This window comes from Dermacentor variabilis, unplaced genomic scaffold (assembly GCF_050947875.1).
Source record: "Dermacentor variabilis isolate Ectoservices unplaced genomic scaffold, ASM5094787v1 scaffold_12, whole genome shotgun sequence".
NCBI classification, from domain to species: domain Eukaryota; kingdom Metazoa; phylum Arthropoda; class Arachnida; order Ixodida; family Ixodidae; genus Dermacentor; species Dermacentor variabilis.
The window spans coordinates 6,666,730-6,694,468 of record NW_027460280.1 but is presented as its reverse complement, the minus strand read 5'-3'; the positions used below and the strand labels follow the sequence as shown (position 1 = coordinate 6,694,468).

The window sequence follows — 27,739 nt, the reverse complement described above, 5'->3', positions numbered from 1 at the left end:
GAATGCTCAAGGATCGTAGCTGCCAAGAAAAGAAGGAAGAATGCAAAAACTGTCACAGAGCTCTAGAATAGAGAAGTGTTTCAGGAATTTAAATGCACAGTGTCTGACAATGGTTCTGTGTTCAAGAGCCAGGCACTTGCACAAAGCCCCATACCATCCATCAGCTCACAGAATACGAGACATGTAACAATATACAGTGAAACTTCATTACTTCGAATGCCCCACATTAACAAACTTTTCAGAAATCCCCCGCTGACTGCTTATAGTTTCAATGTAAAAATAGTTCAGCACTACCAACTTCAGAATACCGAACTTCTCAGAACGATTGTTATTCAGCTTTCTTGTCATGTTAACAACACCACAGTACTCCGAACTAGTATTTTGAAATTTAGGGGTTCTTAGATTTCCGTGTATCCTTTACGGCAGCCGGAACAGTAGGCTAGCAAACGACAAGGCACAGAAAGCAAATGCCACAGCACATGGGTTCTGTAAAACCCGAGACGGCACTGGAGAAAAAAATAAACCAGAAAGGAACTTTTTCTTTCTTATAGCAGAGGCAACGATGCATCAAGTTTTGCAAGCGCATACTCCACCCAGACAAGCGTCACCTAGCAATGAAGGTATGTCTCTTCCTTCTTTAGCCCTTCTTTCTGCGTGTGCTTGTGCCAGCCACGTGCACAGAGAAATGTAACCTCCATGCTTGCGGGGATGCCATACAGTTGCACTTTCTGGATGGTGCCATTTACACATGCTTGCACTTGGAAATAGTTCAGGCGTGCCCCTCAAGCGAGACAGCTGCAGCGTCCACGGCAAGTAAAGTGAAAACAAAAAAATTAACCGACTACGATACTCCCTAATGCGAAATTTGAGCGCAGCTCTATACGTGTTTTGATTTCACAATGTAGTGGCTGGCACAGACAATCTGTCTCCTGCGGCACATTGCAAATGGAGTAAAGTATTACACAACTGCCTCGCTAATAGGAAGATCATGACAGGCAGCGCATGGGTGACGTGTGGGTAACGCAAGGGTAACGCGTGGGTGCAATTCACAGCAGCCGCCACAGACAGACCTCTGTTCGTGGAGCGTGTTGTTTCCACATATGGGATCGTGCGACGCGCAAGCCACATGCCATCGGTGAACAGACAACGGTGCACTCCTCTGGCGCCTTCTCGTAACAGTCATCGCAAGCCTTGCACAGCACAATGCTTTTCTTTTCGGGTTGCGTTCAGTGTTCGCTGTCATCTTTCGCTGTGCTTGTTCACTCGGTTATGCCACTGGGCCAACACCAATGCTCGGCGTGGGAACGGGCACCTAAGAGTTGCACTCTAAAAGAAACATTACGCTCTATAGGCAACATGGAGCTTGTTTGTTGCTGGTTTTCTCGGCGACAGCATCTCTCTTGCGCTCGCTGCTCTACAGAGGGTGTTGCATCGTGGCGAAATCTATGGAAAATAGTAACAGCGTGGGCTAAGAGCCAACAGCAACATTTTCGTAGACAGCTCATAGAGTGAGAACTGATAAACAGATGGGTTGACGGGCAAAATGGTTAATTTTGGGGCTTTCATTATATTGACTCTTCAGAACAACAAATAAATTGCTGCAGTCCCCTGAAGTTCGCTATAACAAGATTCCACTGTATAAGCATGTACCCAGGATTTCCAGGAGGATGTAAGTGTTGTCTGCAATCAGCAGTGTCGCATCCCAACAGATCTCATGCAAGTGCTTTAGGATGCAGCCCTCAATATGGCACCTTTGGTGAGCCAGCGTACCTGCCTGCAGACAACATACTCGCTATCACAGGAAAGATGCACCTAGAGGAGACAAATGAAACTGTAGAGAAGCAAACAAAACATAGGGAGGCCCTTAAGCGAGCATTTGACAAGCGTTATAGGAACAATATTCCCGCTATTATTTTAGGTGATCTGATTTTAGTATGGAAAGGCTATGGCGGCCTTAACACAACATTTGCAGGCCATTTGAAGTGACAAAAATGGCTACAAAATACTCAAGACCACTGGCTACATGACGGAAGAAGTCACTGAAACAGCAGCCATCAGCAATGATTCCTTATATCATGCGGAGGGATGAAACAAAGCCAGGGAGAGTGTAGTGACCAAAAGAACCTAAGAAGGCTAACTGCTTTTACAGTGAAACCTCATTTACGAACACCACATTAACAAACTTATCAGGTTAACGAACTTTTGAGAAATCCCCTGCTGTCTTTTGAAAGTTCTAATGTAAAAACGTTCCAGTACTACAAACTTCAAAATACCAAACTTTTCAGAATAACAAATGTTATTCAGTTTACCTGTCATGTTAACGACACCTCAGTACTGCGAAATAAGATTCAGGAACCTGGGAATTCTTGGATTTCCATGCATCCTTCGTGGCAGCCAGAACAGTAGACTAGCAGATGACAGGGCGCAGATAGCGAACTCCAAGGCGCATGGATTCTTAAAATCCAAGATCATGCCCAAGAAAAAAAAACAGGTGAGGACTTTTTTTTTTATCTATTACGGAGGGGATGACGCATCAGGTTTCGCAAGCACATGCCCCACCCAGAAAAGTGTCGCCTAACAATGGAGGCACGTTTCTTCCCTCTTTCACACTTCTTTCTGCGCACGCCTCTTCGTGCTTCTGCGGCCGTACTAGCGACACGCGCGGAGAAACGTAACCTCCGTACTCGCGGGGCTGCCACATGGTTGCACTTTCCAGACAGTGTTGTATACGCGCGCTTGCGCTTTGGCATAGTTAGAGTGTCCACCTCAAGCGAGACAGTTGCGATGTCCACGACAAGGAATGTGAAAAAGGAACATTGGGCTTTGGAGGCGACATGGAACTACATTTTTGTCCATATTTTTCTCAACGTTAGCGTCTGTTTTGCACGTGTCACTCTTATAAGAGTGCTTTGGTGGTGCATGGCATCGGAATCTATGGAATATAGCAACAGCGTGAGCCAAGTGCCAACAGCGCCATTTTTGTGGATAGCTCATATGGCGACAACTTATGTACTGATGGGCGGAATCGTTAATTTTGGGGCTTTCACTATAACGACCTTTCAGAATAATGAACAACTTACCGCGGTCCCTCAAGTTCTTTATACCGAGATTTCACTGTACTGGAAACGGTAGCAGAAGAAAAAGAAAACAGTGCCCTTCCACTCTGTGAAGAAGGATGACCCACCCACGAAGCTGTGCATGAGGGTTCCTTAATGGTGAACTGTAGCTCCACCATGGGTTGTCCCGGCATTGCACTATCTTCGGGATTGGCCCACGTATGGGGAATGCTTACGCCTAAGCACACTTAACGCCTGCTTCACCTTAGGCGCGGGTCTGCCCAGCATTGCACTATCTTTGGGATCGACCCACGTATAGGGTGTGCTTAAAGCTCTTTCATATCTGCCGCGGCTCGGGCCGGTACTGCACTATGACACTATCTTTGGGATCGACCCACGTATAGGGTGTGCTTAAAGCTCTTTCACATCTGCCGCGGCTCGGGCCGGTACTGCACTATGATCAGGATCGGGCCACATATGGGGAGTGCTTAACGCCTGCTTCAACTCGCCGCGGGTCGGCCAGCATTGCACTATCCACGGCATCGGCCCACGTCAGGGGAGTGCTTAACGCCTGCTTCACCTCCGCCGCGGGTCGCCCAGCATTGCACTATCTACGGGATCGGCCCACGTATAGGGTGTGCTTAACAGCTCTTTCACCTCCGCCGCGGGTCAGGCCAGTACTGCACTATGATCGTGATCAGGCCACGTATGGGGAGTGCTTAACGCCTGCTTCAACTCCGCCGCGGGTCACCCAGCATTGCACTATTCACGGGATCGGCCCACGTCTGGGGAGTGCTTAACGCCTGCTTCACCTCCGCCGCGGGTCGCCCGGCATTGCACTATCCACGGGATCAGCCCACGTCTGGGGAGTGCTTAACGCCTCTTTCACCTCCACCGCGAGTCAGGCCGATATTGCACTGTCTTCAGGATCGGGCCACGTATGGGGAGTGCTTAACGCCTGCTTCACCTCAACCGCGGGTCGTCCCGGCATTGCACAATGTTCGGGATTGGCCCACGTATGGGGAATGCTTACGCCTAAGCACGCTTAACGCCTGCTTCACCTTGGGCGCGGGTCTGCCCAGCATTGCACTATCTTTGGTATCTGCCCACGTATAGGGTGTGCTTAAAGGAGCACTGACACAAAAATTTGAAGTCGAGACAACTTGTGAGATCGATTTAGTTGGTCACACACACATCGTCTATAAAATATCAGCGACAAATATCGCTTAGAACATATTTAAAATCAATTTTAAAGTATGTGCGCCCAGCAAACCGCAAAACAGAGCACCTCGCGACATTGACATCAACCGGGATTGTAAATAGCCAAGAAAACACTACGTCATGTGGCTACGTCACGAATTTTCGTTGGCTGCCATGTGGCTTACATGTGCTCTTCTCCTCTGTTGTTGCTTGTTCTAGCTGTTGTACTCGTAGTGGGTTGCTCTCCGTGTCGCTGCAACTGCAGTTTTTGTCGTGTCCATCGGGATATTTCCCACACTATCAGCTTGACTGCGCTGCCACAACGTTCAACGCCGATTTCTTGTGTCTTACCATTGATTGTGGCCGATGCGAGCGTTTTGTTGAGGTTCGTCCTCGCCATCGCCGGCCGCAGTATTTGAGTCGCTAAGTGATTGGCCACGTCTAAAGCGCGAGACACATGGCGCGATTTTCCGTGCGATCTGTAGTACGGCGTGTCGTGTGCGACTTGCCGCATGCGGCGATTCGGGACACGTGGTACAATTGAGCGAGCAGCAGCCCAGAACCGGCGCCCCTGCATGGAAGTTCGGAATCCTGCGTAACTTCGAACAGAAAGTGAAAGCAACCGTATTTACACAGCTATCTTGTTTGATACAAACGATGACAATATAAACACGTCTATGCGAGCACTGTAGACGTGTTTCCGCAAGGCCGTGTTAGCAGTATCGGATCTGCTGACAGCCGCCGATGGCCAAGAGCCGGCAGGCATAGCTCGCTGGCCTATCGAATCCGACACCGGTTGCGCTTGTGACACGATCGTTTGCAGCTCGTATAACGAAGCGCCTATGTTAGTTGGCACAACGTGTACACAGTTATGTCACACTTAAATTGCACCACATTTGATTTCTTTGGCGCCAACGGAAGCGAACGAGCATGCCAAACGAGCTTGCGATCGCTGGGAGACGATGGAGGCCTAGCTCGCTGGCCGTCTATCTGGGGCCGAGGGTCCTTGCGATGCGTCCGCAGCACGTAATAAAGCGCCTAAATTCGTCAGCACAATCAATGCCTGAACATTTGTTTCTCTTAAGTGAAAATACGGTTAGTTTTCCCGGAGCCGCTAGTAGCGATGAGTAAACAGGCCAGTCAGGCGAGCCGCTTCGTATACAGACGATTGCTGGTGCGTCTGCGTTTACCGCGTCCGAGTAGAAATCACGCCAACAATTTACTATTTCGCACAACGTTTTTTAACTCGCACTCTTTCGAGGTCACGTTATTCTAGGAGTTATTTTGTGTCAGAAACCCATTTATGCGCCGTCGTCAGCGGCGAAAGAGGCCCGCGTTTCGACCAGAAAAAAAAAAAAAAAAAGACATGATCGGAGCGGCGAGGCGCCTCCTCGCCGGCCCCGCCCCGCCGGGTCTACCACGTGGCCATGACGTTCACGCTACCGGCGCTGTCATTGGCTGCGGTCGTCCGACCGATGCGGCAGTCGCACGACAATATGTCATGGCTTTTTGCGAACACGTGACTACTTTGTTTACACTCCCGTTTGCCCCATCTCGTTGCTCTCTGGAACCAAAACTTCGTCTGGTCGCTACAAAAAAGACTGCAAATAATTACCTGTCGCACTCTGAAGTAAATGAGGTTTCGTGCCGTGATTACTGGGTCATTAACTACTTATTAAAGCAGAAAAAACCACGTGGATTTTTTTTGTGTCAGTACTCCTTTAAAGCTCTTTCACATCTGCCGCGGGTCGGGCCGGTACTGCACTATGATCAGGATCGGGCCACGTATGGGGAGTGCTTAACGCCTGCTTCAACTCCACCGCGGGTCGGCCGGCATTGCACTATCCACGGGATCGGCCCACGTCTGGGGAGTGCTTAACGCCTGCTTCACCTCCGCCGCAGGTCGCCCAGCATTGCACTATCTACGGGATCGGCCCATGTATAGGGTGTGCTTAACAGCTCTTTCACCTCCGCCGCGGGTCAGGCCAGTACTGCACTATGATCATGATCGGGCCACGTATGGGGAGTGCTTAATGCCTGCTTCAACTCCGCCACAGGTCACCCAGCATTGCACTATTCACGGTATCGGCCCACGTCTGGGGAGTGCTTAACGCCTGCTTCACCTCCGCCGCGGGTCGCCCGGCATTGCACTATCTACGAGATCGGCCCACGTATATGGTGTGCTTAATGCCTCTTTCACCTTCACCGCAAGTCAGGCCGGTATTGCACTGTCTTCAGGATCGGGCCACGTATGGGGAGTGCTTAATGCCTGCTTCACCTCAACCGCGGGTTGTCCCGGCATTGCACTATCTTCAGGATTGGCCCACGTATGGGGAATGCTTACGCCTAAGCACGCTTAACGCCTGCTTCACCTTAGGCGCGGGTCTGCCCAGCATTGCACTATCTTTGGGATCGGCCCACGTATAGAGCGTGCTTAACAGCTCTTTCACCTCTGCCGTGGGTCGGGCCGGTACTGCACTATGATCAGGATTGGGCCACGTATGGGGAGTGCTTAACGCCTGCTTCAACTCCACCGCGGGTCGCCCGGCATTGCACTATCTTCGGGATTGCACTACCTAACAAAGTGCTTGCTGCTAATAGAACAACCCCTAAATAGTAATTAAATGCGAAAATATGACAGTCAAAATTACTCCTATCATAAAATGGTATATTTTAATTTAATAGTTATAATAGTAGACAGTTTTAGTTTAGCGTCCGCAACTATAGCGTACGCTATACGCTATAATATAGTGTATGCTAAGCAGCGCACGTTTTCTACAATTTTAGTTGGCCGGCGATATCTTTGGATCTCAGAGGCCATGTGCCATCGTTGCGGCTATTTCGCGCCTTTAGCGACAGGTGGCACTGACATCTCGAATGTTTCTTTCGTTAGGCTTCGACTCGTTCGAAACGAGAAGCGATCTCGAAAACACCACGAGGTTATCCATAATACTCTGTCGTCGAAGTGGCCTGAGACTAAGCGAAAGCCGTTTACACAGTCATTTGCTATGAACGAAGTGCATTTTACAAAAGCAACACCAAATTCAATTCGAAGTGGGCAGCCGGGACCGCCGCCATGTTTCCCGCAAGCTCCGCAAACCCCGCAAAACCCTAACGCTAACTAGTGTTTCTCTGACGCCGTAGTGGCGCTGCAAACGCAAGCCTCTATCCGCAAACGCAAATCCCTATTCTAAAGCTCTTCACTCCTGCATGCCCCAACACTAACACCCGCAAAGCTCTTTGGGGCACCAAACTTTTCAGGCGCCTAATCTAAAACTCTAGTGTTAGCCAGCCTGCCCTGCTCAATATTTTGAAATGCGAGTCTGCAGGTCTGTAGAACAGTATGTACGAAATGTTCCAGAACACTATTCACTGCAAAACTGAGCAGAGCCACTGTCATTACCGCGCTTAGTGTGGATTGCTCCTGGTGTCGACTCCTAGGCACCAGTGTACAAAGATGCGTGTGTGGCGTTGGTTTCTCGTTATTGCTGTTCCGTTATCATGTCACTTATAATAACTTCTCAGCCCTTTTTTCACTATGAACTGCAGCATTTGGTCTTCAGCTATTTCTGTGTTGTAATACTGTGTTTTTCTGTGTCCAGGGTCCCACAACCTTCGCGAAATGCGAAGCTTGTGGGATCATTCCCCACCTGTGGCAAGTTGTTTTTTCATCCACTTCCATTTCCATTAATTCATCGTTTCTTTATTTCATTTATTAAGCACAAGTAATTTCCAATATGTTGTCCATGGTGTAAGTGTTTGTTGGCTTCTTATGATATGACTAATAAATATCGTGCCCCTCGGTTAATCCCCTTTCTTCTCATTATTACATAATGAGGGTCTCAAATCCAGCAACATCGATGCCTTCAGGTAGCATGTGTGGGTTTATTGACTGGTTGCCTTCACCCAAAAAGATCACATTCTCGTGACGCCTGCAACAGAAAGGATGTTCCATGTCCACCACCAAGGTCTGTGAGTGGCGGCGCTGGCTAACACTCCCAGGGTTCTACAAGGAAACATAAATACCCAAGAAAGTGGACAGGGAAACGATGCCGCTGTAGCTCAATTGATACAGCATCGCACGTGAAATGCGAAGATTGTGGGATCGTTCCCCACCTGCAGCCACTTGTTTTTTCATCCACTTTCATTTCCATTAATTTATCGTTTATTTCATTTATTAAGCACAAGTAATTTTCCCTATGTTGTCCTTGGTGTCAGTGTTTGTTGGCTTCTTATGATATGACTAATAAACATCGGGCCCCTCAGTTAGTCCCCTTTCTTCTCATTCATACAGTACACAAGCAGCAGCATCAACTTCTTGTTCCATCAAATACAGCTGTTAGGTTTCTCGGAAATCTGGGTCGGGATAATGTAATGATTCTATGCCTTTTCGTCATTGGTCATAGCGGCACTGCGTTATCGATGGGGTCGGCCGTAATAAGATTGGCATAGAATCAGGAATTATGCATTTAGGATTATTCACACCAAGTAGTGCTATTTCTACTTTTGATAACTGTACATTCTAAGATTTGGGGGTCGTGGCCTCGGAGTCTGGCGTCACACAGAGGGTTGCTTTCTAGCCTACGCCGCCGGCGCATCTCTTAACGGGTAGCTGGCCTACGCTATCGGGACGTCATACGGAGGTTTAGCGGGCCGACACCGTCGTCTAAGGCTTCTTGACGAGGGTTGCTTCTTTCGCAATGAGTACGAGCTCATGGATGGTGAAACAGAACAGGGGATTTATTTACATAGGAGAGGCAAACTTATTGACAGAACAAGGGATACTCATACTGGCTGGAGCACAGAGCGCAGTACACTGTTCTCACAGCACGAGCTACATGTCAGAGGAGACTACATCTTTTAGAGAGAACACCAGAGGAGATGAAAAGTCCACTTATATCCACCTTGTCTCTCTATTTCCCAAGGCCAGGGAAACCCATGGTCACACCAACCTCCAATTGGAGTGTTCATAGTCACTGAAGGCTCCACCTTGACGGCGAAGGTGCGCACAATCACTCCTGCACCTTTGTTGACTGAACATGATGGGAGAAACAGCCTCTCAGGCGCACATGGTTCACTGCCACAGAGAAAGGAGGGGACGCTCGTTGACAGGAGGTTTTCTGTCCCAGCAATTAGCTGTTTCCTCTTACAGATGATTTTGGTGGCCAGTAACGGCTGAAACGAAGCGGCACAGTACGCACTTTCACTGGAGTTTCTCGGTCCCAGCGTCACTGACCAACTGGCAGCCATCACCACGTATTCCCCGTGAAACGTGTTACACCATGGTGTCACTGCTGGTCTGACTGATGGGGCGTACTGTTAACTTCATAAAGCTGAAGCGATTTGTCTCAGGAAAGCAGGAGAGGTTCGAAAGTCGCTGCCCCCACTGGCCGATCGCAACAGCTTCTCCATGCCCTGGAAAATCTCAATTGTCCAGTGCTGACAACTGCTGGTCAGGATGAGAATGGCTGGTGACCAAGAAGATGGATTGGCTCTCCGCAACAACTGCAAACTTGGAATGCTTCCAACCATTTCACAATAACCCACAGGGGAGAGTCAATCCTGACAACACAGCACCACACAGCGTGCAAACGCCTGGAATCAGCTGTTAACCCACCAGGCTTCATATCACAATTTCAACAGCAGCTGCTCAACTGAATTAAAAATTTCGACTACAAAATTTTGTGCCGCCACATTGAGTGCTCATGTTCCTTTTGAGTTCAACGAAACCCGACTGTCATGCTGCAGGAGAGCACAGGTGTCCATAGAACTAAACCAAAGGCTTTAAATAACCAATGCTTCAACATAACTTATGCAGCCTAACTTCACCAACGACCGGTTCACACTGTATCACAAAGGAATAGTATTTATCGCAGGTACTGGTGCCAATGATTACAAAGACAACGCCGAATACAACAACACACGAAGAAGGAGACACGAGACAAGCACGTAGCGCCTACGTGCTTGTCTCGTGTCCCCTTCTTCGTGTGTTGTTGTATTCGGCGCCGTCTTTGTAATCATGTTTAACCAACTAGCCCACCAACACATGCTTGGTGCCAATGAACAGCTTCATCAACTCTACGGATAGGTAATCAAAATCTCGCTAGTTTTGTGGCCGCAGCTCAATGCATACTCGTGACTCACCCATACGTTTCATAATGCCTACACGTTTCTTTCCTTTTTGTCTATTTAGGATACAACTTAAAAGAACAACAAAAATAAACTTCCGTAACTTATGCACTCACAAGAACCTTAAAAAAATATGCGCCTGATATTAACTACTTCCACACACGCTTAATAGAATATGCAGAATGCTGCCGCCTTCCAAACACACAAGCGACCCAGTCCCTGACATTGTTTACTTCCGTCCGAAAAGGATGCCTGTTAATGGAACTGTGCCAACACTTCTTGCAAATAATGCACTTACTCAATGCACCTAACCTGAGAAGAAAACTTCAAAAACACTTAGCAAGAAAAGTTAACTAATATAAGCGCACGTTACTATAGGCCTTTAACAAATAACCTTGATGCTTCAAGTCACTTGCCAAAAAAAGAAAGCCTATCCGCTCGTTAAGGAACACTTCGCGAAACTAAAACCTTACTCTAAACACATCTTTCAAATGCCCGAGCTTCTCAAAGTAAAACCTAAAGAAAGCTTGTAACTTAGAAAGGAACTCTAGTCTCAAATGGCAAAACTACTCAAAGGCTCAAAAACAAACAAACAAAACAAAATATTCGCTTCTAAGAACCTGTATTTGTCTATCGTTCCGATTGCTTATAATGGACTTATACTTTTGAGCCGTACTCAAGGTGGTCGTGCCCTAAAAGCTATTCTGGCTATCCAGGAGCAACAAAAGGCCTAACATTTCATCGGCTATTTCCAGATGTTACAGAACTCTGCCAATTTGTGTCCTGGTGACTTGCTTTCATAATGACCTCGGCTGACCATGTCACGCCTCGCTAACACTTGGTCTCGTCCTGCTACCTTGCGCTCCTTCGCACAGCATGCTGCACCCCAAAAAGAATGATGGAACAACGGGGAACGTAACTGCCCAGTGCCCTTTGTCCGCATTCGCACAGAACATGCTGCAGCATCACACTCTCCACCGCATTTCAATCTTTACGTTTCTTTCTATGATGCTTTTTCCTCGAACTAACTTTCAGGCCATCTTCTTGCACCTTGTGCTGACCATTACACATCCCATAAGCCCAGATCACTGTCTTACCCACACAGTCCGAGTGATATTTATTTAAATCAGCTCTCTCTTTGCCTCAACTGGCGGACAGCTCAACCGACTCTGGAACAATGCAGCAGTCTTTACTCCAGCTATGCAACTCGCACTCTTGTGAACTGCCCTCTACTGCACTGTCCAGCTCACGTGGTGCATCGGCACACAGCTCGTCGGTCTCGACCTGCACAGTCCCGCACAGTCCGAATAATTTGTAATTAAATCAGCTACGTAGACTGGCAGACAGCTTCACTGATCCCTGAACAATGCAGTTGTCTTCCTTTGAGCTGCGCACCTCGCAATCCTGCAAATTCCCTCAACTGCATCGTACAGCTGGCACTGCACTTTGGCACACAGCCCTGACTTTACATGGGTGGCCATGTCTGTCGGGTCAGCAGTACTATGTACTTCATTAACAAGCTCATTAGCAATACCTGCGATGCACACACATGGTGACTTTGCCAATTCGTTCACAGCTGGCCTAGCTGTACCTATAGTTTTCTGTTGGCACAGCACCTCATCGCTCTCACTACAGCCTTCAACGGCCTCTGTTGCCTAAGGCATCGTTGACAGCTAGCACTTTCAGTTCCCATATGAACGTTCTGCTAACCCAGACGGGTACTACTTATCTCTTCGGCTTTCGACAAAAACCTGCTAGCGACTTCTCGCCACTTTCACTGCATTCTACCTACAGATTTTTTCAAGCTGCTGCTGTTTTTGTTTGATTGGCTGCTCCAACCATTCAATCTCTTTGTCCAATGCTGCCATTAACTGCCTCGTTACTTCCCTTTCTACCGGCCTATCATTTTCCTGGAAATTTTTTTATCAGTTTCTGTTTCATTCCTTCCTGCTGTTGCCCAATTTCTACCCGTTCCTGCCTAACTGCATCCTGTCCCTGTGTTTTGTTTAGAATTCTGTTACCAAGACGTTCAATGATTTTCAAATCATTGTCACTTTGGAGAATGGTTTTACGAATCTCTGCTTCCGTTAAGTCCTCCTCTACATCTACCTCGACCTATACACACAACCACAACAGGTCAGCTCTCGTCAAACACAATATGACCACGGTCACTACTTCAAACTTTGGCTCTGCTGTCACACGACACTTGCTGCAATACCCATGCAAATCAGAATACAAGTAAAAAATCCCCATCAATTCAAATCTATTGACCAAGAGAAATTGAAGCCTGGGAAATCTTACAGGAAAAACCAAACGCTTAGCCACAGAAGCAGCACCATGTCACCAGTCCTTCTCCACCGTATCCAGTCAGTTACAAGAGGTGACGATTCCCAAGTGGCCTCCAACTTTATCAGAATACCAGTCGGTCACCATGTCCCAAGGTCCCTGAGGTCAATCTTGCCGCTGCCTACCAGTTTAAGATTCGGAGGTCGTGGTCTTGGAGTCTGGCGTCACACAGAGAGTCGCTTTCTAGCCTACATCGCTGGTGTGTCCTGTAATGGATAGCTGGCCTATGCTACCGGGGAGCCACATGGAGGCTTAGCAGGCCCATGCTATCGTCCAAGCCTTCTTGACACAGGTTACTTCTTTCATGATGAGTAGGTCAAGAGGATAGAGAAACGGAACAGGGGCTTATTTACATAAGAGAGGCAAACGAATTTACAGAACAAGGGATACTCATACTGGCGGCAGCACGGAGCGCAGTACATTGTTCTCGTAGCACGAGCTACATGTCAGAGCAGGCTACGTCTTTTGGGGAGAACACTTGAGGATGAAAAAGACCACTTAAATCCATCTTGTCTCCCTAGATCTCAAGGCCAGGGAAACCCGCGATCACACCATCCTCCAATCGGAGCATTCATGCTCGCCAAAGGCTCCGCCTTGACAGCGAGGGTGCACGCAACCACTCCGGTGCCTTTGTTGACTGAACACAATCAGAGAAGTGCCCCAAGGTGCACCCAGTTCACTGCGCTACAGAAAGGAGCAGACGCTCATTGACAGGAGGTTTCCTGGAATGGCCCAGCAATTAGCTGGTTCGTCTGACAGCCGGCTTTGGCAGCCAGCAGTGGTCGTAACAAAGCAACATAGAATACACTTTCACTTAAGTTTCTCGGTCCCAGCGTCGAGGTCAACAACCAAGTGGCATCCATCAACCACGTATTCTCCATGAAACTTGTCACACCATGGTGTCACCGCTGGTCTGACTGATGGGACATAGTGTTAACTTCACAACGCTGAAGCAATTCGTCTTAGGAAAGCAGGAGAGGTTTGAAGGTTGCTGCCCCTGCTGGCTGATTGTAACAACACGTGGTACATATAGTGCACAGGCTATAGCCAAATGTTACATGTAATTCGCAAAAACAAACTGCCAGTACTCAGTGTTTTACGGTCAAAATAAGAAATGGCACAGAGAGCAAAGTTCGGTGCACAAGGCAAATTCCACAATTTACAATCAAGATATGCAATCTGCCTGTAACAAAACAGAGTAGCAAATGAATGGTGAGCAACTTACATTTTTGCAAGCACATAGCCAACAATCTTTCCTTTCTCATCCTCGGCCACATATGAGAGCTGTAACAAATGAAGGTGGCGTTAGGCGCACATCTACACACAATGCGGTTAGTTGTGTGCAATACCTGTGGCCACGACAGACCGTGGTAGAAGTAATACTTCATCTGATAGTTCTCTGGAAGACACAGCAAATTGCAGTGCTGCATGTTCATCAGGTCTTCTGTCTGCATGGGAAAACGTTTGCTGTCAGCAACTGTGCAGTCTGCAGCATATCAACCGACAAAGAATTGTTTCAGGTGGCAAATGTCAGGCGGCTTTGGCCTACTTTTCTGTTACACAAGGAATTGCATTTCACACTTGTCTGGATGGCTGTGTCATGCTTGGCATCCACCTCAAGTACTCCAAATTACACACGGGGGGTGGAGACAGGGCAAGAGGATTTTGCAATGAAAATGGAAATGGTGCAGGCAAGCGTGACTGCCTTCTGCATTCCTTCCACATGCATGCACAACAGGTACTCAAAAGCCTTTTTCTGCAACACAGATTCATCCAGCTCAGTGGACCAAAATAGTGGTGCAAATCCCTACCCACGCTTGGCAGCATAATGTAGGAGGCCATCAAGCAGCCATGAATCACTAAATAAAGCAATTTGCTCATATTTGTCTAAGCACTTGCCGAAAACAGAAACAAATGCAGCCAGTTTAAGTTATTCATAAATGGACATGAGGTGATTGTTGTCTCTTTTTGAACCATTGGATGCCTTAAAAACACTACGCAAATGCAACCTGTTCAGCATTCTTGACTGTTGTCTTGAACAAAGTATTTCAGCATGAGTAATTAGCATTTCGCGAAATGCGAAGGTTGTTGGATCGTTCCTCACCTGCGGCAAGCTGTTTTTTCATCCACTTTCATTTCCATTTAATTTATCATTTCTTTATTTCATTTATTAATTTCAATTTCAATTTATTTTCCCATCTTACAGTACAGATGGAGGGGTTGCAGAAAACAGCTACACCAGGGTAGCTTGACAAGTCTACAAACCTAAAATTCAGCAGGGAGGCAGTACTGGAACTTGTATAAAAAACAAACAGATAAGTATATCAAGTAATCACTGAAGGATACACGAAACAGCAATACGTGCACACAAGTAAACTCAAGCCATGTTATTTAAACACACAGTACGAAGCTCCTCGCGCGAACAAGAAAACAAATTAAAATTAATGAGACTATAACCATTAAGAAGTGATGGAAGAATATAGTGAAGGTGTTCTTGTCCAAGTTTAAGTCGAGGTGTCGGTACTATCCATTCCTCGCCATGTCTTGTTGGATAGCTTAACGTTTTTTTCTTTAGTTCTGCTAATTTCTTGAGATTGGTTATATTATTCCTAATTTCCGATTTAAAGACGACACTGAGACGATATTTATAGAGATTATGTACTTTAATTACTCTAGAATGACTAAATAAAGCTGCACTTGGATGGCGGTATGACGTATTATACACATGCCGGAGATACCTTTTTTGGATTAGGTGAATGCGTTCAAGGTTAGTGAAGGTTGTGGTACCCCAAACTAGTTGGCAATAATTCAAATGCGAGTTGAAAATTGAGTTGTAAACCAGCATTTTAGTTTGTGTAGGTAGGATGTTTTTTAAACGACCTATAGCGCCAGTGATTTGAGCTATTTTGTTTGAGACGTAATTAACGTGATGATCCCATGACATATTGGAGGAAAATATAACCCCTAGGCATTTGAACTGCTCTACTATTTCTACAGGACGTGAATTCAAAATAATATCTTCATGCGGAGGGATAAGCTTGTTTTTTGGTTTGAAAATGACTGCCTTAGTCTTACCCTCATTTATCTTCATTGAATTAGAAATGGCCCAATCCTCGAGAACAATCATTGCAACGTTGCATTGATCAATAAGTTCGGAAATGTTATTACCGGCAAAAAACAGACTTGTGTCATCCGCATATATGACAAACTTTGCATCATGGTTAATATTTATTATATCATTTATATAAATGTTGAAGAGTAAAGGTCCTAGCGTACTTCCTTGAGGGACACCGCACATGAGAGGTTTCGGTTCAGACTGCATACCATTAATTAATACCACTTGTTGCCTAGAGGATAGATAAGAGTTCAATAATGATAGTGCTTTACCTCGGATACCATAGTACTGTAATTTATTAAGCAGTATTTTATGGTCCACCAGGTCAAAAGCCCTTGAAAAGTCCACAAACAGACCAATCACACTAGCTTTGTTTTCTAGCTGTGTTGTTATGTATTCTTTTTGTTCAAGCAATGCAGACTCAGTTGATTTGCCTTTACAGAAGCCAAACTGAAATGGTGTTAGTAGGTTAAATTTATGAATGAAGTTAGACAGCCTTAGATGAAGCATTCTTTCAAAGGCTTTTGAGAAAACTGGCAGAATTGAAATTGGTCTGTAATTACCAAGAACATTTCGATCTCCCTTTTTCATCGCTTTCGCTAATTGCATTCTTTTTGGAAAAACTGCAGTTACTAAACTGATGTTAAAGATGTGAGCAAGTATAGGAGCGATAACTTCAGCTACATGCTTGACTGGCCGAATTTGAATGTCATCAATATCACAGCTACTGCTGTTGTTAAGATTTCTTATTACTGACACTACTTCACCTTCTGTAACAGGATGCAGGAAGACTGATTCATCATTTCGAATGTGCATGTATTTGCTAGCATCAGATTGAGCAGCGCTAGTAGTCAGGTTTGTTAAAAAAGTATTGAATACATTAGCCAATTCCAAACCACAAACTTCCTTTCCATCAATATTTAGTTTGTTTAATGCAGTGTGTGCACTATTACGCTGTAAGAGAGTATTTAATCTTGCCCATAGTGCACTATGTCAAGTATTCTTGACGTCTAGTAGTGATAGGTGATAGGAAGTTCTTGCAGATCACAGTTTTTTAGTCAAGTTATTCCTGTATTTCTTAAAGACAGCAAGGTCCTCAGCCTGACGAGTGCACAAAAATTTCTGTATAACTTTTGTTTGGTTTGTATTTCTCTGCGGAGCTCTAACGTTATCCAAGGCTTGCGGGTTTTGCGACTTTTTACGCGACTTTTTAAGCACAAGTAATTTCCCCTATGTTGTCCTTGGTGTCAGTATTGGCTTCTTATGATAAGGTCAATTCAAGGATTTCAAGGATACCAAAGGCCAAAACTCAAGGAGGGGGAAACAAACTTTATTTGTACACACACTGAAAAATGGTGAATTGTCCTTCTTAGCTGCAACATCTTGCAACTAAGCAGCTGCTTAGTTGCAAGCAAAGTATCGTGCATGCAAAGTATCACATCGCTACGCGCCACGGAAAGATCTGAAATTTCAAACCGAACACCGTTTTTCCTTCTCCTCGCGGCCGCCGCGTTCCAAGCCCGACGGTGACGTAGTCGTGCCCCTGCGCCTATGTAGTCGTGTCCGCAGTGCGACGTCGCCCGTGGCGACACATGATTTTGAATTATTCAAGACAACATCTGTTATCTGTGCAATCTGTTGCTTGAATTGACGAATTGAAGTTTAGAAAAATAGTAAAACACACGAATGGAGTGTCTGTGTTTTTTGTTTTACTTCGCACCGAAGGAAGAGAGATGTACTTCCACTTCGTCTGCTTGTTCTCACGGTCATCCGGTCACATGCCTACGTACCGAAACTATGCCACTTTCTACCATGCTCTGCGATTCCCTTGTTCTGCCTCAGTATGCGCGTAGCACTAAATTATACCGCTAGTCATGTTTCCTTGTGCACAGCGCACAAAATCGTGTACTGCACAATCGAGACAACAGCTCGCGCGTGACGGCGTCAGTGTAAATGCGTAGTGCCAGGAAAAAAATCGAGAAGAAAAAAAATGATGACGGGGCCTGTGACGTATTCGTCACACGATCCTCGAGGTCTGGTATGGGAGAACGCAGGGAAGAAATTTCACTTGCGAAGGCTAGACAGGGCAAGTGGAGAGAGCGTCTTGCTTGGCAGCGGAGCCCACCTGCTCGAATCATGGGTTTGTGGCACTGAAATATTTTTATCTTGGCTATTAATGAGCCGATTTGAAAAATTTTTACTACAGAACGCTCCCTAGAGGACATGTAACAACTTCCAGTGTATAACCAAAATTTGCTATGAGGCCTGGTGAGGGGCCCTTTAAGGGAACTGAACATTAGAGTGTTTTAGTTTGGTGTTTTTACGCTCCACTCAGCAACTGAGCAAATTGGTAGCACGAATGCGCATGCGCCCTCCGCTTAGCCACAAGCGGGCTAGCGGAGCGGCAAGCACGGTCCGGTTACAAGCTGCCTGAGTGGAGCGTGCTGCACAGCACGTTGGCTACCGGTGGCATCAGAAAGGATTGGATTGTATGCAAAAGCAAGCTCGCTGACTATCAAGTGGCGTTCCCCAAGACGACGCTTTACTTTCCACTAGATAAAATGGACCAGTAACACATTACAAGCTCATGTCTAGATACTTCATCGACAAATAAGTTATATATATTCCCTTTTACCTTATAAATGTGATCAACGGGCATTTTTATTTTCTTTCATTACCCTGAATTTGGCCAGAGGGTGCTGCAGCTATGAAAGGTCCGTAACTACAAAAGGAAAGTGAACATGTCCACAATAAGGATTAATTGGTGGAAGTAGGAAAATGACAAAAAACGGAGACGTATAAAAACAAAGTTCACACAGGTCAGAAAATTTGGTTATGGGAATTCATCGTGGTTTTTTTTTTCTTTTTTTAACCTAGGTAGGACATTAGGCAGAATAATAGCAAGAGCTTGGTGGCACAACCCACCACCTTGTTCCAAAGGGGACACTCATAACATCCATCTATCCATCGCCCGCTCCGCTAAACGTATAACTAAAATGTGAAAATCGCCCAACGCTCCGCTGTGGCTTAGCGGGGCAACTCGGAGCGGAGCGGACCATAAAGACGCTAAACTAAAACGCTCTATTTAGGTGCGTTTCTTAGCCACTTCTGCTGTGAAACTTCATGAAATAATTTCTTGCAGCAGTAAAGCACAAGTAAATGTGCGGTTTTCAAGCTTTGAGTTGGCATAATTCCAGCACTTCTTCAGAGCAGCAGCTTTTTGTAATTTGCTGTTCGGGAGCTTCTGGCCTTGTTGATGTTCTTATGCACCTGTATACCTGCTGAAGACTTGTGCTCCACTCTGGTTCAAAAAATTTCCAACACATGCAAGCAACTGCTTGGCAGAACTACCGAGGTCAACCTCTTTATAGAAGAGTGGGCTCGTCAGCTCACAGTTTGCTGTAGGCACTGTTTACTCCAGTGTCCAGGAATTGAGTGAACACTTGAAGGCAGAACACAATTTTTGACCTTTGGTCCACTCCGTAGGTTACTTTCTTTGGGTTGGCAGGATACGATACCTCATGCCAAGGTTGACACCTGGAAAAACATTCATTTCTTCTGCCAGCATTACGAAGTCATTCCCATTTTGCTCAACTTACTGAGTACTTCCTTTAAAAAGCTTTTTTTTTTTACCAAGCTGTCCAACTTCACAACATAAAATATTTCTAACGGTATAAAATCCTCTGGATGTTTGCACTGGGGAATACACTGTTTCCCTGTGTTGTACACGAGGGTCAGCTGTAAAACGCTCCGTTTTGTGAGCCTTCTTCGATTAGATGACCCTTTGGCAGCACAGATAGCTTTTAAGAGCCGAAACTGCGAGATTGTTGGCCATCGATAACTTTGAATGTTCCGGGAGTGTTCTATGCTGATTTCTGTCGAATGCTCAGTTGCCACAGTCGGAAATTTAAATTCCAGTTTTTTTTTGTTAACGATGGTGAGCTTGAAATTCATCTCCTCCAGTGCACAACATCTGCAGGCTTGGAGTGGCACCTGATACCGGCAAAAGATGCCGAGAGCGAGTGGGGCTATACTAATCTAGGTACAACCAAATTAGGAAGGCTCACTAAGCTTCTACAAAGACACTCCCTCACCAGAACAGGAATTGGCCTCCCTCGTGCAGTATTCAGTCACCACCTCCCAAATGATCCCTACAATTCACCCATGGCCCTCAGTCCCCAGCAGCTGCGGAGCACCTGAACAAGGCGGCGGTCAGACCTGTAATGCCGCAGAGGGTGCTAAGAATCTCTGGGTCCGGACAGGCCGCCAATGGAAACTGACCCTGTCAACCTTTAATTGCCGAACTGTCAAGTGAGGCTTGCTTAGTAGATCTCTTTGAGCAACTATCAGACATTGTTAGGGATATTATCGGCCTTAGTGAGATTAGAAGAACTGATGAGGCTTGTACATTGCTGAATAACGGACATGTCCTCTGCTATAGAGGTCTCCCAGATAAGCAATACAGGGAAGGATTCCTAATCCATAAGGACAAAGCAGGCAACACTGACGAATTCTACAGAATTAATGAGAGGGTAGCTGTAGTCGTAATCAAACCCACATTGTCAACATTGCCTAAAAATTTGAATCTTTTTCATCAAGCTCTAAGCAGATTAGTCATCCCTCTTGTCATCAAATAAATCTTCTATAATCTCTTCCGATACGAAAAATTTGAGTTGTTTTCCAGCCATAATATTGGAAAATAACAGAACCTTTTATCTAAACTGAAACTGGCCACATGTAAAGGCACAAACTATACTAATTTATTCATTTCACGCTACTAATAAGAAAATAAAAGTGCAACCCCCTCAAACAAAAGCCACCAACTGGCATCATTACGGTACACTTATGTCTCAATGCCTCTTTCTTAATCAAATAGTTTATACTTATCTAAATTCAAGAATTTTGATTTGGTAAAATCTCTTGGTCACGGCATTCTATATTTCACACGTTATCTTCCTTGACTGATCAGACAAACCTGCAATACAAGTACTTGCCGACTGTGAAGGTGCGACTGCACCAACATTTCGTCAGCATTTTAAGGCGAAAGCCTTACTAGGCTCATGGTGAAGTTTGTGTCCGCAGACCTGACCGCCGGAGTGTCCGCCGAAGCGTCATCACGTCATATGAAGACAGATTAAAGAATGAAAAATGATTGATAGTGACAGTGAATGATAACATTATAATAGAGATTGGTAGAGGTTAATAATGACTAGTAATGACTAATAATTACTACTAATCACTTGTAATGACACTAATGACTCCAAAATGACCAATATGTAACGACGGCTTGTGATGACCACAACTGATTAGAAATTACAGGAAATTTCTAGTAATTAGTAGTAATGACTAAAATGACTACTAATGACTACGAAATGACCAATCTATTTAACGACGGCTTGTAATGGACCACAATTGATTACAAATTACTAAGAATGCTTACTTGTGAGCAATGATGACTAATAATGACTGAAATGACTTGTAATGACTATGAAATGACCATTACGTCTAACAACAACTTGTAAGACAACAAATGATTAGAAATGACTAAAAATGCTTAGTAATGACCAGTAATGACTACTGATGACTATGATGACCAACATGTCCAACGACGGCTTGTAATGACCACAATTGATTACAAATGCATATCAGTGAGAAGTAATGACTAATATGACTGAAATAACTTGTAATGACTAGTAATGACTACGAAATGACCAATATGTCTAACAACAACTTGTAATGACAATTCACTAGAAATGACTAAAAATGCTTAGTAATGACTACTAATGACTATTATGTGACCAACATGTCTAATGACGGCTTATAATGACCATAATTGATCACAAATGACTAAGAATGCTTAGCAGTAAGCAGTAATGAAAACAGGTGTGAAAACCTGGCATCCGGTGGCGGCTACACATGCAGCATAGCTGGCCCAACAACCAGAAAAATGAGCTTTTCAATTTCGTCATCTTCTTCAAATGAAAATTATTTGGATACCGATGTTTATGTAGTGTCCGGAAGTGAAGACAGCAATGACGTTGGATTGAGCAGTTCTTCTGGTGATTATGAGAACATCTCTGAAGTGAACATTGTACGCGCTCGTCAGTGGGTGCAGCTTGATGTCAACAATCCTGGCGCAAAGCCTCCTTGGTTTCCATTTTTGGCCATTCCAAGCAAGACTTTGAATTTAAGATCACCAGATGGGCGTCTGGCAGCAGTTTCTCGACAATGAACTGATTACACAGCTGGTTTCGTATGTAATGTTCAGAAATAAACAGTATTGTGTTGATCTGACTTAGTATGTGGTGCAAATATCTTATCAACATCAAGTAATTGTTATTATTACAATATAATTCGAAATCAGCAATAAAAAAATAAGCACTTCTGGGTAAAGAATTTTCGAAAAAATAAAACACTTAAGCGGCTAAAGGGACACTAAAGGCAAATATAACATCAAGCTAAAGTGATAGGTTGACGTTCAAGAACATCTAAGGCACCAATATTGTTGCGAGGCGGAGACACGCACAAATGTTGTTTATACAAGGCGAACGCTGAAGGCACCAGCTGACACTAGAACATGGCGGCTGAAGCGCCCCAGCAACAACACTTTTTCGTCGTCTCTTGCCTGCATGTCCTGTTCTGCATAGCGACACTACGCCGCCGGGGTTGGAGCGCTGACCCGGCTCAAACGATTATGGCCAGGCAAAGGCATGCATGTAGTGCTTTAAACGGGCGACATGAACAACATCGGTTCTTGGCTGCACGGACGACGGGACTAGCTCTTCGGGAGCGATCTTGTATGTCACATCCGAAAGCTGTCGCCGGATTCAGTAGAGACCTGAATATCGCGACAGAAGCTTTTCTGATAGGCCCACGTGACGAGATGGTGACCACAAGAGCATGAGGGAGCCAGGTAAATACTGCACGTCCCTATGGTGCGTATCGTAACAGGATTTCTGGGAAGCCTGGGAATCAGTGAGGTGAGCGGGGGCAACCTGACGGGCCTGTGCTGCAAGAGAAATCGCATCGCGGGCATAAGCGGTGTGCGACTGTGTGACTTGTAGCCGCACAGTGTCCAGGGGCAAAACGGGATCACGGCCAAACAGTAGATAAACCGGTGAGTAACCTACAGTGTCATGGCGGGATGGATTGTACGCGAAAGTGACATATGGCAGAGCGACGTCCCAGTCCTGGTGGTCTGGAGACACATACATAGCTAGCATGTTGGTAAGTGCTCTGTTCAGTCGCTTTCTGAGACCATTAGTCTGTGGATGGTAAGCAGAGGCTATTTGATGCTCAGTAGAGCATAGGCGGAGGATATAATCAATGACCTTTGACAAGAAGTAACATCTGCGATCCGTGAGGAGCTGACAGGGAGCACCATGGTGTAGGATGATGTTGTGTAGGAGGAAATCCGTGACATCAGTGGCACAACTTGTAGGCAGAGCTCCCGTAATAGCTAAGTGCGTGGCATAATCTGTTTCAATGGCAGTCTATTTGTTGCCCTTGGTTGAGAAAGGGAAAGGGCCAAGTAGGTCGAGTCCCACGCAAAAGAAAGGCTGTGGGAATATCGATGGGTGGTAAAAGCCCAGCTGGAGCCACGGGAGTGGATTTTCGGCATTGGCACAGGTCGCAAGCAGTCACATACCGGGGCACAAAGCAGTAGAGGTCGGGCGAGAAGAAACGGTACCGGACTCGGTCAAAGGTGTGAGTAACACCGAGATGCCCAGCGGTGGGTGCGTCGTGTTGTTGAAGCATGGTGCGTTGAAGGTGCCCCAGTACAGCCAGCAGTAGGTCAGCACCATCAAGGCGCGAGTTGCGTTTGTAAAGGACTCTGTCGGAAATACAGAAGAGACGCAGGGAAGGATCAGGAGTTGGCGAGCTTAACTGATCTATGATGATTCGAAGAAAGGGATCATGGTGCTGCTCATCGCCAATGTTGAGGAAGTCTGAGATTGACATAATGCTGGTGTCGGATTTGAGGTGTGTGGCTTCCGGTGGGTCAACAGGGTGCGTCCTGATATAAACGGCCGGATTTGTACACTACAGAGAAATGGTACTCTTGCAAGCGCGATGCCCCACACCCAAGACGCCCTGTAGGGTCCTTCAACAAGGAGAGCCAGCAGAGCGTGTGGTGGTGGGTAATTACACGGAAATGACGACCAAATAGGTATGGGTGAAACTTCACTATCGCCCAAACCAGCACTAGGGAAGCTCGTCAAGAGTCTGATGAGTGCTGTGAACGCTTCGGCCTGCCGCTGTCCTCACGTGAAAGCAATGTCATTCTTTAAAAGCTCGGTGAGAGGGCACGCAATGTCAGATAAATGTTGAACAAAGCGACAAAAGTACGAGCATAAGCCTATGAAGCTACGAATGTCTTTAAATGAGCATGGCACAGGAAAGTCTTGCATGGCTCGAACTTTGGCCAGGTCAGATTAATTCCGTGGGTGTTTACATGGTGTCTGAGAACGGTTATTTCATGACGATCAAATTGACACTTCAACAAGTTGAGCTGAAGTTTCGCAGCGCGAAACACAGCAAGGACAGTCGCAAGACGCTCAGTGTGGGTTTCGAAGGTTGGAGCAAAAACAATTACGTCGTTGAGATAACACAGACAGATGGTCCACTTCAAGCCTCAGAGAAGAGTGTCCATCATTACAGTAAAACTTCGTTAAACCGTAATAATAATAATATTTGGGGTTTTACGTGCCAAAACCACTTTCTGATTATGAGGCACGCCGTAGTGGAGGACTCCGGAAATTTTGACCACCTGGGGTTCTTTAACGTGCACCTAAATCTAAGCACACGGGTGTTTTCGCATTTCGCCCCCATCGAAATGCGGCCGCCGTGGCCGGGATTCGATCCCGCGACCTCGTGCTCAGGAGCCCAACACCATAGCCACTGAGCAACCACGGCGGGTCTCGTTAAACCATACCCGCTTAAACAGTAGTTTTGTTTTAAGAGTAGTGAAGTAAAATCCCCGACTGAGCGGCAATTGAACATACCTACCTAATGCGTTTTGTATCTGCATAAACCGTACCAGCTTATTGCATACGTATCGGTTAACATATAGTGTTTCCACTTTTCGTCGCTCAAACACACGGTGCATCGTCTCCATCGGGCAACCTGGCAGAAGCACAAACCCTAAAGACAAGCACAACAGCCTCCAAGTACCCTGTAAGTTTGCGTGTGAAGCCACATCAACATCAACATCATTTCAGCGTCGTGCAACGAGAACTCGCGTCATGCCGAAACTCGGATAAGAAGATGCCGGGTGCTCAGCATAGAAGAAAAATTAGACATCGTTTGTGCTATCGAACCGAACTTGACACAAAAAGTCGGCGCTGGCACGCAACATGGGTCTATTGTTGACAACGGCGCGTGGCATTTGGAATGCGAAGTTGCTCGGCAGCGCTGCTGCGACCACAAAGAGATGTCGGCTGCGAGGTTTGACTTTTCGCCATCGTTACCTCTGTTATTGCCGAAGTGTCGCCTAGCAACAGTGATAAAGATGACACGAAAAGCGACAGCACGGGCGATTCAGGCCCGGCAGTGGCAGAAGCTGCGCGTTACGTCAGCCTACCCCGCAATGAAAAGGTGCCCTGCGACTTCTGCAATGCTACCGCGCCTGTGCATGGAGAATATGCAATGCCAACGAGGAATCTGCCAAGCGAGTGTTTGACGAGAAGAGGGGGCTGGCTGAAAAGCTGGCTCACAGCTTTAGCAAGTTTGAGGCCGCTGTCGTTGCTGCTAGGCCACCGCAGCATCAAATGAAAATAACATATTTGCTGCACAAAGTAAATAAATACTGCATGTTTTTTCCCCTTTCATCGCATTCTCTCCAAGTTTCATTTTTGACAGGTAAGTGGGCGATCTCATGCTATATTGGTTAAGCAGTATTACCGTTTAGTACGTACTTTTTCCGAGCTCCGGCCAACTACCGTTTAACGAGGTTTCACTGTATTTTGAAAGTCGCTGGGGCATTGCAAAGCCCGAAGGGCATGACTCTGAACTGAAGAAGTCCATCGGGCATAAGGGCTGTCTTCTCGTGATCCTTCTCATCGACAGCGATCCGCTAGTAGCCTGAGAAGAGGTCAATCGATGAAAAATATTTCACACCATGTAGACAGTTAAGTGCATTATCGATACGAGGCAATGGATACACATCCATCTTAGTGATATTGTTCAGATGGCGATAATCAACACAAAAATCTCCAGGTGTTTTTTCTTCTTGACCAGGACTTCTAGTGAGGGCCCACGGGCTAGCAGAAGGCTCGATCATGTTTCTTCTTCAGCATCTTCATGACTTAGCTTTGAACGATGCTGTACTCTTCTGCAAACATGCGGTAGGGGCGGCGATGGACAGGACTTGTGTCGCTGGTGTGAATCCAATGAGTGGACTATGGCTGTCTGGCTGAGCGAGCGGTCATCAAAATCGAAAATATTGAGGTAACTAACAGAATGCGCCTAAGGTCTTCAGTTTGAGCTGTAGAGAGCTCAGTAGCGATCATTTTACTGACATCATGGTAGGGTGATGAAGCCGAACGGGTACATGCGATGATAGTGCTGACAGAGGCAGAAATAGTGGGCGCGAGCGGAGATATCTCGTACTTGTGCACAGGTGTCAGATGGCCACTGTCACATTACCGGGAAGAACATGTGCAACAGATTCAAAGTTGGGAACAGTATAACATTCGGTAAAAACACAGGGATGGATGATGTGCATCAGAAACAAAAACAGCTGTCAGAAGGAAGGTCCAGCTGCATGACACCTGTAGTGCAGTCTATTAGGGCAGAATGGGTCGAAAGAAAATCCAGCCCCAAAATTAGGTCATGCGGACAGCACTCTAGCACAATAAGTAAAACGGTGGTGGTTTGATGGCCGGCAATCGTTAGTCGTGCTGTACACATGCCGACAACTCGTGGCGTACTGCCGTTGGCAAAACGTACTGTGCACAGTACAGCAGGCATGAGGACCTTTCTGAGTCTTTTGAGAAGGGCGGCACACATTACAGACATCTGCGCACCGGTGCTGACGAGGGACTTGACTGGGACTCCAACCACCTCAACGTCTAATATACTTCCAAGAGTACGCAATGTAATCAGAGGATTTTCAGGCCAGGTTGTTGATGCGTCACCTCCAGGAGCTGCGCCAGCTAGTTTTTCCTAAGCCACGAATGCGGGGGAAGAAGAGCGGCAGGCCTGCGGTGAACGAGACCGACGACTTCAGGGTGATGGTGACCGCCTGGTTCGGAAGGTCGTAGGTACGTTGTTGGTATTCGTAGAGGAAGGATGCATAGAGAAACGGGGAGCACCTTGATCTGGACGGTCGAACGGGAAGCTCCACCTAGGGGGGCGATGACCAACGAATGTGGCAATAACAAGCAATATGTCCCAACACGCGAGCAATTGAAAACAGATTGGCCTATTGTGTGGTGTTCTCCAGCCAGATGGGTTATGACAGCAAGTTGCAACCGCTGAAAACGGGCAAGCAGTAGTTGGGCAGGGCTGGTCCTGGCCGACCGCAGCATCACAAATGGGGAAGAGAGACGGGAGGCCTAAATTTGCCATCTCTTGTCTGACAACAGCCTGTATAAATGATACAGAACATGCGTTGTCTAGGCCATACTGACGACGAATGGCAGGAGACATGGCTTCAAGCTCACGACGAATTAACCGCATCAAATTTTCTTGTCCAGACTAAAGCCCCTACATCCACGCGCCACCACCGCTTTCTTAAGTAGCGACAACCTTTGTTTGTGCGCCGCATTTTTCCCCTCACACGAAATCCGCTTCCGGTATTTCCGGTTTCCGGCATTTTCCGGTTTAAAAATTTCCGGTTCTGGCGTTTCCGCTTCCTGGAGTTGTACTGCGGGAATTTCCGCTTTGACTG

At 46.3% G+C, this 27,739-nt stretch overlaps 1 protein-coding gene across 4 annotated transcripts in view; it reads right to left on the bottom strand.

Moving 5' to 3' along the window:
* Positions 1–27,739, bottom strand: part of vnc (GNAT family N-acetyltransferase vnc) — a 96,710-nt gene that overhangs the window by 57,466 nt on the left and 11,505 nt on the right. For 3 of the 4 annotated variants that reach the window (XM_075676729.1, XM_075676732.1, XM_075676731.1), the window contains 2 exons: positions 14,081–14,179; positions 13,957–14,015 (listed from right to left, as the gene is read on the bottom strand). In XM_075676729.1, coding sequence (XP_075532844.1) covers positions 13,957–14,015; positions 14,081–14,179 — 158 coding nt within the window. Of the gene's footprint in view, positions 1–13,956; positions 14,016–14,080; positions 14,180–19,940; positions 20,065–27,739 lie in introns of all 4 variants that reach the window. The other variant, XM_075676733.1, reaches the window with a different exon arrangement.